The 15577-nt window shown below is 43.3% G+C and overlaps 1 protein-coding gene across 1 annotated transcript; it reads left to right on the top strand.

The window, feature by feature from the left end:
* The first annotated feature begins 594 nt into the window (after positions 1 to 594).
* On the top strand, positions 595 to 14568 carry tsc1a (TSC complex subunit 1a). The gene is made up of 22 exons (XM_074670704.1): positions 595 to 680; positions 2610 to 2727; positions 2973 to 3076; positions 3191 to 3343; positions 4851 to 4995; positions 5112 to 5266; positions 6732 to 6805; positions 6881 to 7071; positions 7173 to 7228; positions 7305 to 7416; positions 7500 to 7564; positions 7679 to 7775; positions 7859 to 8148; positions 8224 to 8375; positions 9943 to 10013; positions 10487 to 10653; positions 10736 to 10918; positions 11448 to 11558; positions 11689 to 11811; positions 12541 to 12728; positions 12859 to 12993; positions 13086 to 14568. The coding sequence occupies exons 2-22, from the start codon at positions 2616 to 2618 to the stop codon at positions 13585 to 13587; spliced, it is 3186 nt and encodes a 1061-aa protein (XP_074526805.1). The 5' UTR covers positions 595 to 680; positions 2610 to 2615; the 3' UTR covers positions 13588 to 14568.
* The last annotated feature ends 1009 nt before the right edge of the window (positions 14569 to 15577 follow it).

Here is a 15577-nt window from a genome sequence, read left to right as displayed (position 1 = left end):
TTGTTATGAAATCATGATACATGTAGTTCCTTATAATGTGAAAAGACAGTCAATTATTCCAAGATAAGAGAAAAATAATTACACCCATATTAAATAATTAAATTCATATTAAACATATTACATTGAGATGTCTAGAAAATTATATTACACAAGAAAATTTTATGTACCTTGAGATGTATGTCTGCTTAGGGCTTCCATACAAAACAGATTAAATACACATTTAAATAAAAAAAATAATGTGAAAAGGGCAAGAAAACAAATAGGAAGTACATATAAAGTAACTGTCTTGTGATACAACAGTCGAATAATAAAAAAAAACTTTTATCGAAGTATTTATGTAGGAGCTGTTTTATTGTTTATTATTTTTCTAAGATAGCATTACTAGTGACCTTTCACTTGGTAACTTTATCGACAACTTTGGACTTTCACAGACCTAAAATTGTAAAACCTGCTGATATTTATCTTCTTTTTTTCCACTGCCTTATAAAAATGAATAAGTATACGGTAATTCATGTCAAAATGGTCAAAAAAGCTCTAAAACTCGTTGTTTTCACTTTTCTTCCCGCCTCGAACGTCTCGTGAGGATGATTGACAGCTGCGGGGTGTCGGGTAACGGCGGTGGGCGGGGCTTCCTATTTATTCAATATGGCTGCGCCCTGCACGGATCAACAGGTCTGAAGGTAACCGAGTTCTCTCGAGTTAAACTCACTTTTTAATCTTTGTTTATATGTCGAATAAACTCCTAATGTTTATAACTGAGCACCGAAAGTTACGTAAATGCTGCTCACAGTGTGCTAACGCAGGCAGCGTCGCCGTTAGCCCGCATGCTAAACTCCAAAACACACATCAGAGTGACAGATCAGCTGTTAGCAGGTTAGCACAACAGGTTGCCAACTGGGAGGAAAGTTAGTCCGAGAGCAGAGCAGAAGCAGGAATGAAGTATCAGAACAGCTGTTAGCTTTCACTGTTTGGGTAAAATACGCCTGATTGTGATGTCATGATAGCGGGTTTGAGAAAACTGGTGAGATCAGTGAGAGGGGAAGGGAGGGAGAGGTATTACGCAACATGAAATCAGCAAAGCAAACTTGCAGAGTACACGGCTGCAGCAGCCAGGTGTCAAGGTACATGTAGTTTTACCTCAGTGCAACCAAAAAAAGAAAGAAAAGAAAAGAAAAAACTCCTCAGCAGATGCAGTGTTTTACCCAGAGTGTGTTTTTTACGGTAAAGTGTATCATACGTAAGTGGGCTGAGAGTATAACAACACCAATGTAAGCAACCTGACAGGTTAAGAGAGATAATTAAGTCAGTGTGTTACCTGCACAGGTGTCAGTGAGCAAAAATATCAACATGAAATGAATTCATTCAATTAAAGTGTCAAAAAGTTGTTTAAAAAAGGATGTTTTGTTATTTTTTAAAACTTTATTCAGTCCTTCTGGTGCACTCATAGTAGCTTTACATGATTTTCAGCAAGTTCGTTTAGCTGCCGTCTCTTTAAGGCTTCCTGCTCCCTAAACCCATCTTCCCTCTGATTGGACAGTACTTTGGAGGCAGACCTTGGTGTTTGAGGCCAGCTTCCCATGAACTAGTTTGGAGACCCTTTGTGATGACCTCATGATTACAGCCAATCATGAAGATCTCAGGGAGATCTCTTGCTGTTTCTTTCTAACAGAGTGTTTTGATCAGTTTACAGACAGATTCATTGATTTCAACAACATATGATTATTAACCTGTTTGAAAATTTTCATGTTTAGTCTGAACATCCAGAATTGTTGCTGTTTAAATTTATAATGCATGGATTCAGACTGAAAAGTCAAAATTATGAGAGTTAATTTTAATCTTAATTACGAGAGTCAAACTTTAGAAAAATATCCGATATTATATTTTTTCTTTATAGGCCTAAATTCTGAAAATTATTTTGAATTGGCCTTTTTTTTGTTGTTGTTGTTGTTTTGTTTCCGCTGCTACTGGAGCAGCTGAAAATCTCTACTGCTGCCTTAATATGACCTAAAAAGACTATTGGTGATGAGACCGGTTCTTTGTCTTATGTTGTCTTAAACTGTCAATCAGGGCTGCATGGTTATGAGACATTTCATTCTAGCTGATGTGTTGTCAACTCCATTGCTTTAATTAACAACCCTTAATATTTCATCTGTGCATGTTTATTTCAACAAATTGTCCCAAAATTACAGAACAAACTGAGTTGAGAGCAAGATAGTTGTGGATTGACTGCATTTAAAAAAAAAAAAAAACATTAATCATGATTTTGATTTTTGCCATAATTGCCCAGTCCTACTGTCAACCCTGTCAGAAGGTTGGTGTAACAAACCAGCTTCCCCCAACTTAAAGCATACTTCCATAAACAGTTGTTTATAGTTTTGATAGGTACATTCAGGAAGAAGAGGATCAGATTATTTTGTTAGGAAAAACTGAAACAGGACGAGGGTACAGAGATGGATTTGTCCATAAATTGACACACTCTACTGTCGGTGCAAAAGTTGACACTACTCAAAAGTTGATCACAGAAATTTAAACATTAAAAAACTGCTGTCAAATCATATTTTTCTGACTTTTTGGGGTCTCATCTTCGACAAACCCATGTGTGTGTGCAGGTGTTCATGATGTCCAGGGAGCAGGTGAGTATCAGTGAGCTCCTGCTCTCATTGGACAGTTCAGAGCTGCAGGAGGCGGAGCAAGTCAGAGCAGCAGTCAACCAGCAGCTGAGCACAGGTGAGTCCACCAGTCTTCACCTGTCACGCGGAGATTTATAGGTGTAAAAATCAGTCCCTACGATTCCTAACAGGTCTTTTCTTAACCGCCTGTCTCTACCTGCCTCCACACGTACCCAGATGTGGTTTTTGTTGAGCTGGGTCTTCATGTGCTCACTGGTCTCCACACGTCTCTCTGTGTCTCTAGTTGTCCTCATCTGTCTCTTTGGTCCAGACCCTGTATGTGACTTGTGTTTCTCCTGTCAGACAAAGGAGGTGCTGTCCTCTCCTCCCTGGTGGAGCACTACCTGGACTCATCCTCCTCTCAGGCGGTTCTCCTGCTGTCCTCCATCAGAGAGCCTCATCATAAGGTCAGCAGACTCTCTCTCACACACACACACACACACACACACACTCTGTGCTGTGTTTTATTCACCAGTTCATGGTGTGTTTGTTGTTGTAAACACTGTGAACTCACCCAACAGCACCTGCTGGAGAAGCTCAATGAGTCTCTGAGTAGACCAGGGACCAGACTGGCAGGTCTGACCCTGCTGGGTCACCTGGTCAGGAAACAGCCTCCGTGGGTTCATCACATCAGCCGCTCGACGCTGCTGCCCTCCCTGCTGCGCTGCCTCAAGGTGAATCTCAGAGTCATGTTCACACTTAATACAGCTGGTCCTCTTTCCTCTTTTATCATAAAATATTAAACTCCAATCCTGGATGTTAAAACTGAGCATGTGCAGATTTTCAGACCTCTACATATTCATATGTTGGAGAAATCCCTGAATCTTTCTATGAGCTGGTCAAAACACGCTTCACGGTGTCTTCAGGAAGTTCTAATGAGACCTTAACGAGAGTTGCTGAAGTTATGAAGTCATCACATAAGGATCTCCTAACTGATTAATCTGAGAAGTGTTGGAAAGGTGTGCCTCAAACACCAAGATCCACCTTTGACAGGTTTTCATAAAGCTGGCCAATCAGAGAGACAGAGGCTTCTTAAAGCGGGGAGGCTTAAAGTGACAGCAGCTCAGATGAAGTGTCTCAGACAGAGGCTGAAATAAGAGTTTTTTTAAAACACCAGTAAGATCATTTTTATTAACTGTAAATCATGTGAAGATACTACAGGGTGCCAGACGGACAAAATAAAGACTTTTAAAAAAGCACAATACCCCCTCTTTAAACAAATGAACCGTGGTTTGTTTCCTCAGATACTCCAGTATCAATAGAATTGAAGTCACAGCAGCAATCAAGAAAACAAAAGTAAGAAAGTGTGTAGAAAGTGCAAAAAGCTCCATAAGAAAATAGATGCTGACAGCTTGTCCATCATTGTCCAGTCAGCCAGCCTCCACCTCCACAGGGTCCAGGACTGAGCTTCTTCAGCAGTCTGTTCAGTCTCTGTCTCCTGGATCCTGTCTGCTCACAGCAGGTGAAGCTCTTCACATGTGGCGTTGGTGTCTGCTGTTAGCTCTGTTAGCCATGTCTGTGAACAGCATGATGCTACTCTGCCCTCTGGTATTTCCTCTGTTGCTGGGTTAGCATCAGCACGTCCTCCTCACCTTCGTTTCCTCACCTTGTGGGAAACATCAGGCCTAGCACCAGTTAGCATTGACGTGCTACAGGCTGCTAACAGCTGAGTCCACATGTAAACAATGCAGCCATGGTTACATGTAGGATCTCCAGAAAAACACAGGAGCAAAAATAGTAAAAATATCACTGAAGACACAAAAAGTTTGCTGTCCATGACCAACAAATGAGCTGCACAAAGTAATGACCCACTCCAAATACAAATATTATGAAAAAGAAACGAAAAAAATTACAAGAAACGGACAAAAAAGAGAGAGCTGCTGCAAAAGGCAGCCATACCCAACAGGGCGGTGCCTAGCAACAAGTAGCAAAGAAGCTAACTCTGGTCAGCTTCAAAAACAAGGTTCCCAGTTGGCCTCTGAACACACTCTAAAATGGTTTGGGATGGAAAGCAAACCAGACTAACTAATAAAAATGATTTATTAACATATTGTGATTTAAAATGTTCAAATCCACACACACGACTTCTTCCTTCTAAGCATGTTTATAAAATCCAGCCTAGTTCCTACTTCTAACCTGTCGTCTTGTAAAGATACTCACTCCTCTGTCTTCCTCCCTCAGACTGACACTGATGTCGTAGTCCTGATCACTGGAGTCCTGGTCCTCATCACTCTGCTGCCCATGATCCCTCAGGCAGGGAAACAGCACATCTACGACTTCTTTGACGTGTTCGGACGCCTCGCCTCCTGGAGCTTCAAAAACCCTGGTAACACACACACATACCTGTAAACACACAGCTGTAAACACCTTTAATGTGTTTTTAAAAACTGTATGTACTCAAAGTCTGAGCAGGATTAAAAAGGTTTTGGTTTCCTCCTGCAGGTCATGTCCCTGTGGTCCACCTGGTCCACCTGCATGCAGGTGTGTACTCTCTGTTCCACCGGCTGTACGGGATGTTCCCATGTAACTTCATCTCCTACCTGAGGCTGCACTACAGCATGAAGGAGAATCTGGACACCTTCCAGGAGGTTGTCAAGGTGGGTACAGTCTGACAGAGACAGCAGAGACCAGCAGGAACCACTTCAGACAAACAAAGACCACTTTAAAAAGGGCAAATCCACTTGAGGCTGGGTGGCTCCTTTATACATCTCTACACGCTGCAGTTCAAGAGCCTCCTCAAGTCCATTTCTTTGCCTTTTTCTCAGTAAGAGGGTCATCTCAGGATTTCCAATACATGGCGCCATCCTTGACTTCAGAGATGCGTTTTAGTCACCACCAGGTGGCGACACTGAGTCTCTGAGCATGTTTTTTTTTTAACTCTATTAAGTTGCATTTGAGGCTTTGTGCCTTCATTCAGAGAGGATATGACAGAGACCAGACAAAGCCGGCAAGACCACAATTTAAAAGATATTAAAGCTCCTTTAAAGAGGGAGTATTGTGCTTTTTTCCGTCTTTATTTTGACCCTCTGGTGCCCCCGTTGTAGCTTTACATGATTTTTATTCTTCACACGCTGGTGTTTAAAAAAAAAATCAGCTTCTATTTGGAACGCTTTGTTTGGGCGCTGTCTTTTTAAGGCTCCCTGTTCCATAAACCCCCTTCCTTCTGATTGGCCAGCCCAATGTGTCAGGAATACAAAGATACAAATGTGATGACATCATCAATTCAGGAAGATCTAGTGAATATCTGATGCTGGTGTTTTGTTCAACAAATAGATTTGTAGACTTCTGAAAATGTGCATCTACAAAATCTAGTGCACTGGAAGCAAAATACCCCCTCTTTAAAGTGAAGCCATTCACTGACTGTAGTGGAGCTTTAAACCCCATCAGTTCCCCAGCTCCACCAGCTGTTCATTTCAGTGCATGGTTGGATACAAAAGCTATTCCCCAGGAAAAATATCAGCCTCAATCATGGTGACATTTTGGCTTCACTTTTGAGGAGCTGAAGGCATGTCATCCATCTTTACATACAGTCCAGGTATGATGAGGACTGGTAGGATGTTACAGACCAGCACAGGCAGTATGAGCCAAAACAAACACTGGTTAAAATTGTTGCTCACAGCTATCTCACTTCCTGTTTACATCCTGCAAAGCAGTGTTCAGATGTCAGTCCAGTAACTGATCCTGAACTGGTTTTCAGTGCCGCTGCCAGACTGTCAGTCTGACACAGAAATAGCTGCTGTCAATACCAGCTGCTGGGTTTCTCAGATAACTCGAGCTGGAGCTGAAAATACATACCAGGAGCAGATCCAGGAGCTGTACGGTGGTGGAAACCACATTTCCCATGAGCCTCAGCTACAGCAAGTACAAAGAAGGAGAGAATGTGCAGAAGTAGAAAGCTGGTTTTTTTAATGTTATCGGTGCAACCTTAGTGTTTTGATGATTGGTGAAATGCACCCTGGGAGTTGGAGTTCATATCCTGCCTCGTGTTTGTTGGTGTCAGGCTTCTTGTGGTTTTGACTTTTTGTCACAGATGTCGTGAGGAAACTTTTCTGTCTCTTTCAGCCGATGTTGGAACATGTCAGGGTTCACCCAGAGCTGGTCACAGGGACTCAGGACTACGAGCTGGACCCCTCAAGGTGAGTGCTCAGGCTAAGCTGCTTAAATTCTCCTGTAACATTAACATGCTGTAACTCACTTCCTGTCCGACTCAGGTGGAGGTGTTATGAAGTCCACGACATCGTGATCGAGTGCTCCAGAGTGTCTCTGGATCCTCTGGAGTCTTCCTGTGAGGAGGACATTTACACCACCCTCAGGGACCCTCCCCCCTCCTCACCCAGGCCTCCTCCGCTCTCCTCCCCCCTGCCTCACCTGAACCTCAGCCCAGAGACCGTCAGCAGCTCAGGTGAGTGTTTCCTGTCTGGTGTCGTTAGTAGATCTGTTGTGATCTTTTGTTTTGTGCATTAGAGTTTCCTCATGTCTAACGGATCGTGTTTGGTTTGACAGGAGGATCTGGCGCCCAGGCTTTGGCTCCACTAGCGCTCAACATCTCATACAACCAGGTACTTTCATTCTTCCTCCTTTTCCTTCTTCCTTACCTCCTTTATCCCTCTGCTTACATTTCTATCCCTCTTCTAGGCTGATGATGTCACATGGAGCCCCTCCTCTCAGTGCGGTTTGTCGACGCCCCCTCCTGAACCTGCTGCTGCAGGCTCCGCCTCCTTATTGAGCAGGACTACATCCCTGTCAGGTGATACGTCAGACTGAGGCAGTCAATGTCATAAACATCTATTTGTATCCTGTAACAGCTTCTCTTTATCTGTGTGTCCTCAGGTGTGAAATGTGCCTTATCAGCCACCGTCCCAGTTACACCGCTGACTGAAGAGACGTCAGACTGTGTAAGGGACAAAAGTTGCTATTGCAACTTTCTGATCTTCATTTTTCACCATTTAAATTCTAACAAGACCCACCACGTTCATGTGCTTTAGTTTCCTTTCCTCTTGTGCTCACAGGTGAAGCAGATCACAGAGGTGAAGAGGTCATCCACTCAGCCAATCACAGAAAAGGAGAGGCAGGGACAGAGTGATGTCATCAACAACAACACTGAAGGTGAACTTAAAAAATCAAAGCTGATAAAAAGAATGAACTTTTTTTTAAAACACAGTTTTTTAAGTCTCTGTTTCTGTCTCCAGACGTCAGATCAAAGACACCGCAGCCTCCATCCTCCTCCTCCTCTTCGTCTCAGCCGGGCCGCCTCACCTCCACCCCCAGCCTGGATGAGTCCTCCTCAGGTTCAGCCCTCCTCTCTCCTCCCTGCTCTGTCTCCTTGTGCCTCACTCCCACTCCTGCCTCCACAGAGGGGAGAGGCTCTGCTTTCTTTGACTCCGCCCACAGGGAGCAGAGCCCCGCCCCTCCGTATGAAGCCCTGTTCGAGCTGGCTATCCCACGAGCTGCCACGCTGTTCATCGGGAAGAAGACTCAGGTAAAGGAGGAAGGACAGTTTAAAACCACTTCTAATCGAAGGGAGTACAGCGGTTAATGATGATTTTTTTTGTAGGAGGTGCTTGAGAAAGCAGCGGGGGAGGCTGAGAAAAAAGAGGGAAGGGAGGGGGAGGACAAGGAGGAGGATCAGACCTCCATCTCTCCTCTGGAAGTTTTAGACCAGCTGATCATCCACGGACATGACGCCCACGAACACCTCAGCAGGAGGTAAGAAACCAGCATGAGGAGAATGAGCGTTGAAAATAAACAGCAGGGGACCAAAAAGAGAGCCCTGAGGTACTCCAGCTGTTCTATCTTTGTATACGTTAGTTAACTTGTGAACAGTTTTTTCCCGTTTTCATTCTTCAAATGAATAAGTGAGGTTTAGGGAGTGTGTATGTGACAGCCAGCTGAATCAAAAGTATGTCTTTGCTGCATATTACCCCAAACTGGTAACGTGAACACAAAAGTGTAGAATCTCTGCATTTAACAAACATAGACTGTATATAGAGTGGACAGCGTGGCTTCGCCATTTACCATTGTACAGTTTTGAAGCCAAAATACCCCCGTCACAGGCACCGCCATTGGCAACTGTTTTGCAGCCAGAGTCTGTGCAGTAGAGGAAAATCTAAGTGGAGCCAGGTGACAAGAATAATGTATTTTTTTCGTTGAAGAGTCTAATCACTCCTTGGCTCTTCCTCCCAACATATTTTACAGCCCCCTGAAAAAAAATACTCAAGAACGTTGGCTGTCAACCATCTTTAAATGTGACATAAAGCCAGGTTTTAACCTCAAATAACTAATTTAAACAAAACTTCAATACTTGAATACAAGGCAGCCAAAAAATATCTTTAAATCGCCCCAACAATTGGATGTGAGAAACATTTCTAGCAGGTGTGTTAATTTTTCAAAGTTTGACAACAGCTCACAGCTCAGGGGTGCTTACCTATACTGCAGCCAGCCACTAGGGGGAGCAGTTTTTGTGGTGGCCTCACTTCAAGCTGAACAAGATGACGTCCATTTTTTTACAGTCTACTTAAACTGTTGAAGTAGAATCATAAAGGTATTTTTCCTCTCCTCCCAGTATGAGTAATATCGACCAATCAGGAGTCAGCAATAGTGACATAGGCGAGTGACATCAGGTAGAGACATAGCAGGAGTTCTAGAACTCTGAGATCAAAGATGGAATTCAGCCCGTGATATCTCAGAATTCTAAAACACCGCTTTTGTAGGCTCAGCTCATATATATATATATATATATATATATATATATATATATATATATATATATATATATATATATATATATATATATATATATATATATATATATATATATATATACACATATATATATATATATATATATATATATATATATATATCCCCCACACCATTACACCAGCAGCAGCAGCCTGAACCGTTGATACAAGGCAGGATGGATCCATGCTTTCATGTTGTTGAGGCCAAATTCTGACCCTACCATCTGAATGTGGAGCAGAAATCCAGACTCATCAGACCAGGCAACGTTTTTCCAAACTTCTATTGTCCAGTTTTGGTGTTGCTGTGTGAATTGTAGCCTCAGTTTCCTGTTCTTAGCTGACAGGAGGGTCACCTGGTGTGGTCTTCTGCTGCTGTAGCCCATCTGCCTCAAGGTTGGACGTGTTGTGTGTTCAGAGACCTCGGTTGTAACCAGTGGTTATTTGAGTTACTGTTGCCTTTCTATCAGCTCCAACCAGTCTGTCCATTCTCCTCTGACCTCTGGCATCAGTAATCAATTTTGTGTCATTTTCAGGTTGTCAGGAGTAAATAAGTCGCTGGATCGGAGTCATTTTGGAGGTAAACAGCAGAGCATGAAAACCAAAGGTACCAGAAACTAACACTCATTAACATAATTAACATCACTCATTGAAATAAATTGACTGATTTATTGACATCTTTGATTTTTGAAAGTGTGGTGTCGAGGGTCAAAGAGCAAAATATCAAAAGTTTCTGACCCCTTAAAGACAGAAAACAGTTCTGGTTTGGTTCAAAAGTTTTATATTGGGTGCACAGGCTTGTGGTTTGCATCAGCATGATCATGAATGAGACTGGGATTGTCTTAACTGTCAGACTTGAAGTAACCAGACTAATCTGAGCCCTCACACATCCCGTTTGTCTTGGGTGTGGTCCAGACTGAAATAAGCTAAACAAATCTACAGTAAAGTGACAAAACTGATACTCACAGTTTTGATGTGAATGTCTGCATTTCTCAAACGCATTGTCATTAAAAATCACTGAAATAATAATCACCTGAAAGTTTTTAAAGAGTGTGATGTGTGTGTTTGTTTGTGTGTCAGGTCCCACCCAGGGGGAGGAGCTTCAGTCCCTGAGGAGTCAGCTGTTGCTGGTTCATGGTCAGCTGCAGTACGAACGTTTCAAACGTCAGCAGCACGCCATGAGAAACCGCCGTCTGCTGCGGAGAGTCATCAACGCCACCACGCTGGAGGAGCAGAGCGTTGCTATGGTAACACATGTGAAGAACACACATGACTTCACGTGTCCTAACCCCGCTGACTTTGTCATTTCTGACGCTGTGTGCGTTACAGAAGGGTCAGCTGAGCGTGCAGGACGAGGAGATCCGCTCGCTGAAATCCAGTCTGGAGCAGGAACAGCGGCGGTACACGCAGCTGCAGCAGGACACGTGCACACAGACCAACCAGCTGCACGCACACATCCAACAGCTGCTGCTGCAGCACCAGGACGAGCAGAGGGACAACCAGAGGCTGAAGGTAATGATTAACACTCACACACTGCACATACACACACTGATACCAGAGAGTTAGCAGAACACACTTCATACACACAGGACACACACTTTTATATTCTCCTACATTTAGCTCAATGTTACACTTCAAAGTCTGCAGAAGCAAAAACTGAATCTCTGTGTTTATACTGAGAAAAGTCCAGACAAAAGGTACTTTTTAACTTTATGAAGGACTTTCTCCAGGAACCAGGAACTTCATGAGGAACTAGGGCCTGCAAACAGGCTTGCCAAGAAGTTGAACTTTCCACGGACTTTGGGAGTGGTGTTGTTTCTGCTAAATTGCCTTTCTTACTGCCCTCTACTGGTCTGGTGGTGTAATGCAGTTTTTTTTATTTTTTCCTCAAATGCTGCCGCCCTGATTTACATGATCTTTAGGCCTCGGTGGAAACACAGAGAACAGTGAAACCAACTCTAGATAACGAGTAGTGTTCACTCTTTCTTAAACCATGCCATGTTTGTGTGTTTGTAAGCTGTGCTGTGATTGGCTGTTTCAGAGCGAGCTTCAGGAGTGTCAAAGCCGGCTGAGGGACGTGGAGGCGGAGCTTCAAAAGGCCAATAACAAAGCTAATAATGCAGAACACCAGCTGACCCAGCTGTCACTCAAGGTGAGAAGAAGTTAAAAGACTGTTTTTACGTCTGAATGAGAAACATGAGCAGATTTATTCCATCGTTAGAGCCCGTGTTGATGATATTTCAGTTGTTACACATTCATGGTGTCACCGTCTGTGTCCCCAGCTGTGCAGCAGTGAGCAGCTGCAGCAGCAGATCTTCCTGTTGAACCAGCAGCTCGTCCTGCTGAGGGAAACAAACAGAGGTCTGAGCGAGCAGCTGGAGGGAGGAGAGACACACCACTGGACCGTGAGCACACACACACCCACGCACACAGAAAACAAACACACACAACACATGCTGGAGTGATACTGGGAAGGATGCTTAACCTCTAAACTGCCTGTAGTGTGTGAATCTGTTGAGTCAGCAGCCTTACCCATCTGTGTCCAATCCCAATCCTGTCCTGTTCCTTACTTGTTACCTGCAAAATGGATATTAATGATGTTCAAGATTGGTTTAAAGCGGGGTATTGTGCTTTTTTTAGGATTTATTCTGTCCCTCTGGGGCCCCCTGATGATTTAAAGCTCACTATTTTTCTCTCTCCGGTAATGTAGAGAACTCTTGTTGCAGCTGTCTCTTTAAAGCTCTCTGCTCCACGAACCCCCTTCATTCTGATTGGCTAGCTGCAGATGGTTTCAGACACTTTCAGATTCAAGGATTTCTACAACATATGAATAAGCAGAGGTTTTAAAAAAATCTGCACACGTTGCCCGAGCATCCAGCATTGTTACTTTGTATTTATGTTTACAGTACGGGAGAGCAAAATACCCCCTCTTTAATGTTTTTTTTTTGTGCTTTACAGTAGGTGATGCATGATGCATTCAAGTACGAAAAAAAATTCACAATCTTGTCTCATTATGCTGAATACAGCCATGTTAACCAAAAAAATCCATAACTTATCTTATATCAGGAAACTTTTCAAGAAAACCAAAGCTCTCAGTTTGAGTTTGAGTGTTTTCTCTGATGTGTGCTGAACAGGAGATGTCCATGCTGCAGTGCAGTGTGGGTAAGGAGTACCAGCGTCTGAAGGACAGCGACGTCCAGCACAGACAGAAGCTGGAAGCAGCCAATCACAGGATTTCAGAGCTTGAGAACCAGCTGGCTAAGAGAGACCAGCTGATCCTGGATCAGAAGAAACTCCTGGACGAGACTAAAGCTCAGAGCAGGTCAGAGGCCTCAGAGGCTGAAGTGTAAATGTCGCTTGTTTAATCAAAAATAAGGAGGTTTGGAAACTTGTGTCTTGAATGTTTTTTTTTTAATGTTCTGGGTGTTTCTGAAATCTTGTGTGTGTGTCAGAGCCGAGCTGTCAGCCTGCCAGAGTCGCTGCCTCGCTCTGAGGAGAGTCACCCAGACTCTGCAGACTGAGATGCTTCACCTGTACAGCCAGCTCCACCTGGACGCTCACAACCAAGCTCAGGACGCCTCCAGCAGGTAAACCGCTCTGGATGATGTCACAAAGATCCAACCAATCAGGATAAAGACACAGCTGATGATGTCATGTGATGTTACCCTCTTACTTTCAGGCCAAACGGCGGCAGTGTTGCTTTACCAGCTCCTCTGGGCGGCCACAAGCTCCGCCCCTCCTCTTCTTCTGTTGGTATATTAAACGGAGGCATTGAGACCCTCTCCACCTCCCCGCTCCACCTCCCGTCCTGCTCCTCCTCCCCCCTCTCACTCTCCCCCATCGAGTCCCCGCTTGCCGTCGGCTCCTTCCTGGAGCAGCGTGCGCGGGAGCTGTTCAGACCGACCAATCACAGCCAGGAGGAGGAGGAACAACAGGAGGAGGAAGAGGAGGAAGCAGAAGAGGAGGTTGAGGATGCTCAACGAGGGAGTCCTCCTCTGGGACATGAGGTGGAGGAGGCCAACCTCCTGGCAGGAAGTCCCCAGACGCAGCCACCACCAGACCCAGCTCAAGCCCAGACCTCTGGACCTCCAGCGCCCCCTGCAGACCTGACACTCGCTGTCCGACAGCGCAGACATGAACTGAGTATCATGGACTACGACGAGACACTGCCGGAATACTGACGGAGCGATGATGAGGATAGAGTCAGAGAAATGAGCTGCTTTATGAGCTAGCAGGCTAAAGCTAACTGGCTAGTTAGCTGTCAGTCTAGAATCACTGTTCTCCAGCACCACCCACTGCAAAACTGAAATCTGGGCAAGTGTTTATGTCTTATTTTTAGTCCAACTTGTCTAACTTGACCTTATAAGAGCCACATTCAGGTAACAAATCCAGTAAAATGTCTTGTTGTAAGATATGAAAAAGACAAAAACATCATTTTTCCCTTTTTGAATTTTAAACTAAGGCAATTTCTTGTGACGCGTGGCTCATAATAAGTCTAGTAAAAGTAAGATGTAAACATTTTTTTGAATTTCAATTTTTGCAGGATTTTCAGTCGCACTTATAAAGAAACTAATCAAACATTTTGAATGTAAAGCAGTGGCTAACAACATGCTATCTTAAAACATGCTATGCTAAATGCTTTATTTAAAGGATCAAATTTTTGTCCCGTGGATGTAAAAACTAAAAAGTTGTTCTCCAAAGTCAAGAATCCCCAACCAGTCATTCTGTAATTCAAGTTTTTGTAGTTGTTTTGCTAATTTCTCACATTTAGAATACTTTGGCTCAAGAGCTAATGTTTGTTAGCAGGCTAACTCAACACTCAAAACACAACAGAATAAATGAAAATTAAACATAAAGCAGCTAGGGCTCCAGATTCAAGTTAGCCTGTCAGAGCCAGTTGTGCCTTATAAAGGGAAGTTACACTGTTTCATTACCTGAATTCAGAGTTGCTGCTAACATGCTAATACTAAGGTGATAAGCTAGCATTTTAGTTAAACAAAAAGGAAAATATGCATTGAAATATAATTACTGATTTTGCAAAACTACCAGAGGAGAAATTAGATAATCAGACCAAGATCAGCTGTTTTGAATGGGTGTGGATGTGGTTTCTGGTGCTCCTGGAGCAAGCCTCTAGTGGTTACTTAAGGAACTGCAGGCTGTAGCTTGGTTAAGACAACTTAGTAGTTTAAATACCAGTCTATAATTTAAAGGCTGTGTTAAAACAACAAAAGCTTCGCTAAAAAGTCAAAGTGAGATGAGTTAATTGCATAAAAAGAAATATCTGAATACATAAAAGTTCCAGCCCTGCGACAGAAGCTCCTTGGCATAGGATGTCTCTGATTTATTTCAACATGGACTACTTAAAAAGTCTCAAACTGAAAAAAAAACAGCGTCTCCACTTCTTTCTCCTCTTCAGCTAGCTTTATGTCAAAACCCATCTGCATCATCACAACACTACATGAGATTTGAATGTGCAATAACTCAATCTGTTCATCAGTGACTACTGCTTTGATTATCCAGCAGCAGCTTTCCTGTTCTAGTTTTACAGAGTCCAGGAGACGGAGATCAAAACGATCATCCTGGAGCGATGGTAGCAGCTGGTTGTGGGGTTCCTCAGGGTTCCATTCTTGGTCCTCAATATTTTTGATTAACAGCCAAATATTTTGTTATTGAGCCATTAGACCTCTTCCTTTGCATTAACCTGCAGACAGCTGAATATAATCTCTGACATGGATTTTTAAAAGACAAGTTTTTTTGTGTAATTTCAACAGATCAGAGCTTGATGATGTTTGTAACTGAGGGCTGTAAACCAGAATGAATGTATGACTGTATGAAATGATGCATGACATTTTTTCACCTCCTCCTGTTGTACAAAATTGATGCCAAAATATCCTGATGAGTTATAATGAATGTACAGCCAGAGTCTGTCCAGAGACTTTCCACTAACCAAAACTAGACGGATGTAACGTCAGAGCGTGAGGGCTTTGGACACAGCATGCACTCTGCACTGACAGCTCAGGTCCATGGATTCAAACATCTAATCTTTGCATTTCCTGTGTTTGTAAATCACCTCTGATAAAAACCAACCAGCCTTTGGTCTCACTCGTCTTGGTCTCAAAGTTTCCCAGCTCTACTTTTCAGCCAAAACCCACAGACACAGAGTTTGAGTCC

This window comes from Halichoeres trimaculatus, unplaced genomic scaffold (genome assembly GCF_033239565.1).
Source record: "Halichoeres trimaculatus isolate MK-OKI-2021-1 unplaced genomic scaffold, fHalTri1.1 fHalTri1_scaffold_5, whole genome shotgun sequence".
In the NCBI taxonomy this organism is placed as follows: Eukaryota; Metazoa; Chordata; class Actinopteri; order Labriformes; family Labridae; genus Halichoeres; species Halichoeres trimaculatus.
The sequence above is the reverse complement of the archived record's forward strand: the minus strand, read 5'-3'. Positions and strand labels throughout refer to the sequence as shown.

What these genes read in the sequence shown, in the direction of transcription:
- tsc1a (XM_074670704.1), top strand. Translation starts at nt 2,616, where the DNA reads ATGATGTCCAGGGAGCAGGTGAGTATCAGTGAGCTCCTGCTCTCATTG. An exon ending in TCAGAGAGCCTCATCATAAG is followed by an intron (nt 3,077 to 3,190) that starts GTCAGCAGACTC and finishes CTCACCCAACAG; the next exon opens with CACCTGCTGGAGAAGCTCAA. An exon ending in TACGAGCTGGACCCCTCAAG is followed by an intron (nt 6,806 to 6,880) that starts GTGAGTGCTCAG and finishes TGTCCGACTCAG; the next exon opens with GTGGAGGTGTTATGAAGTCC.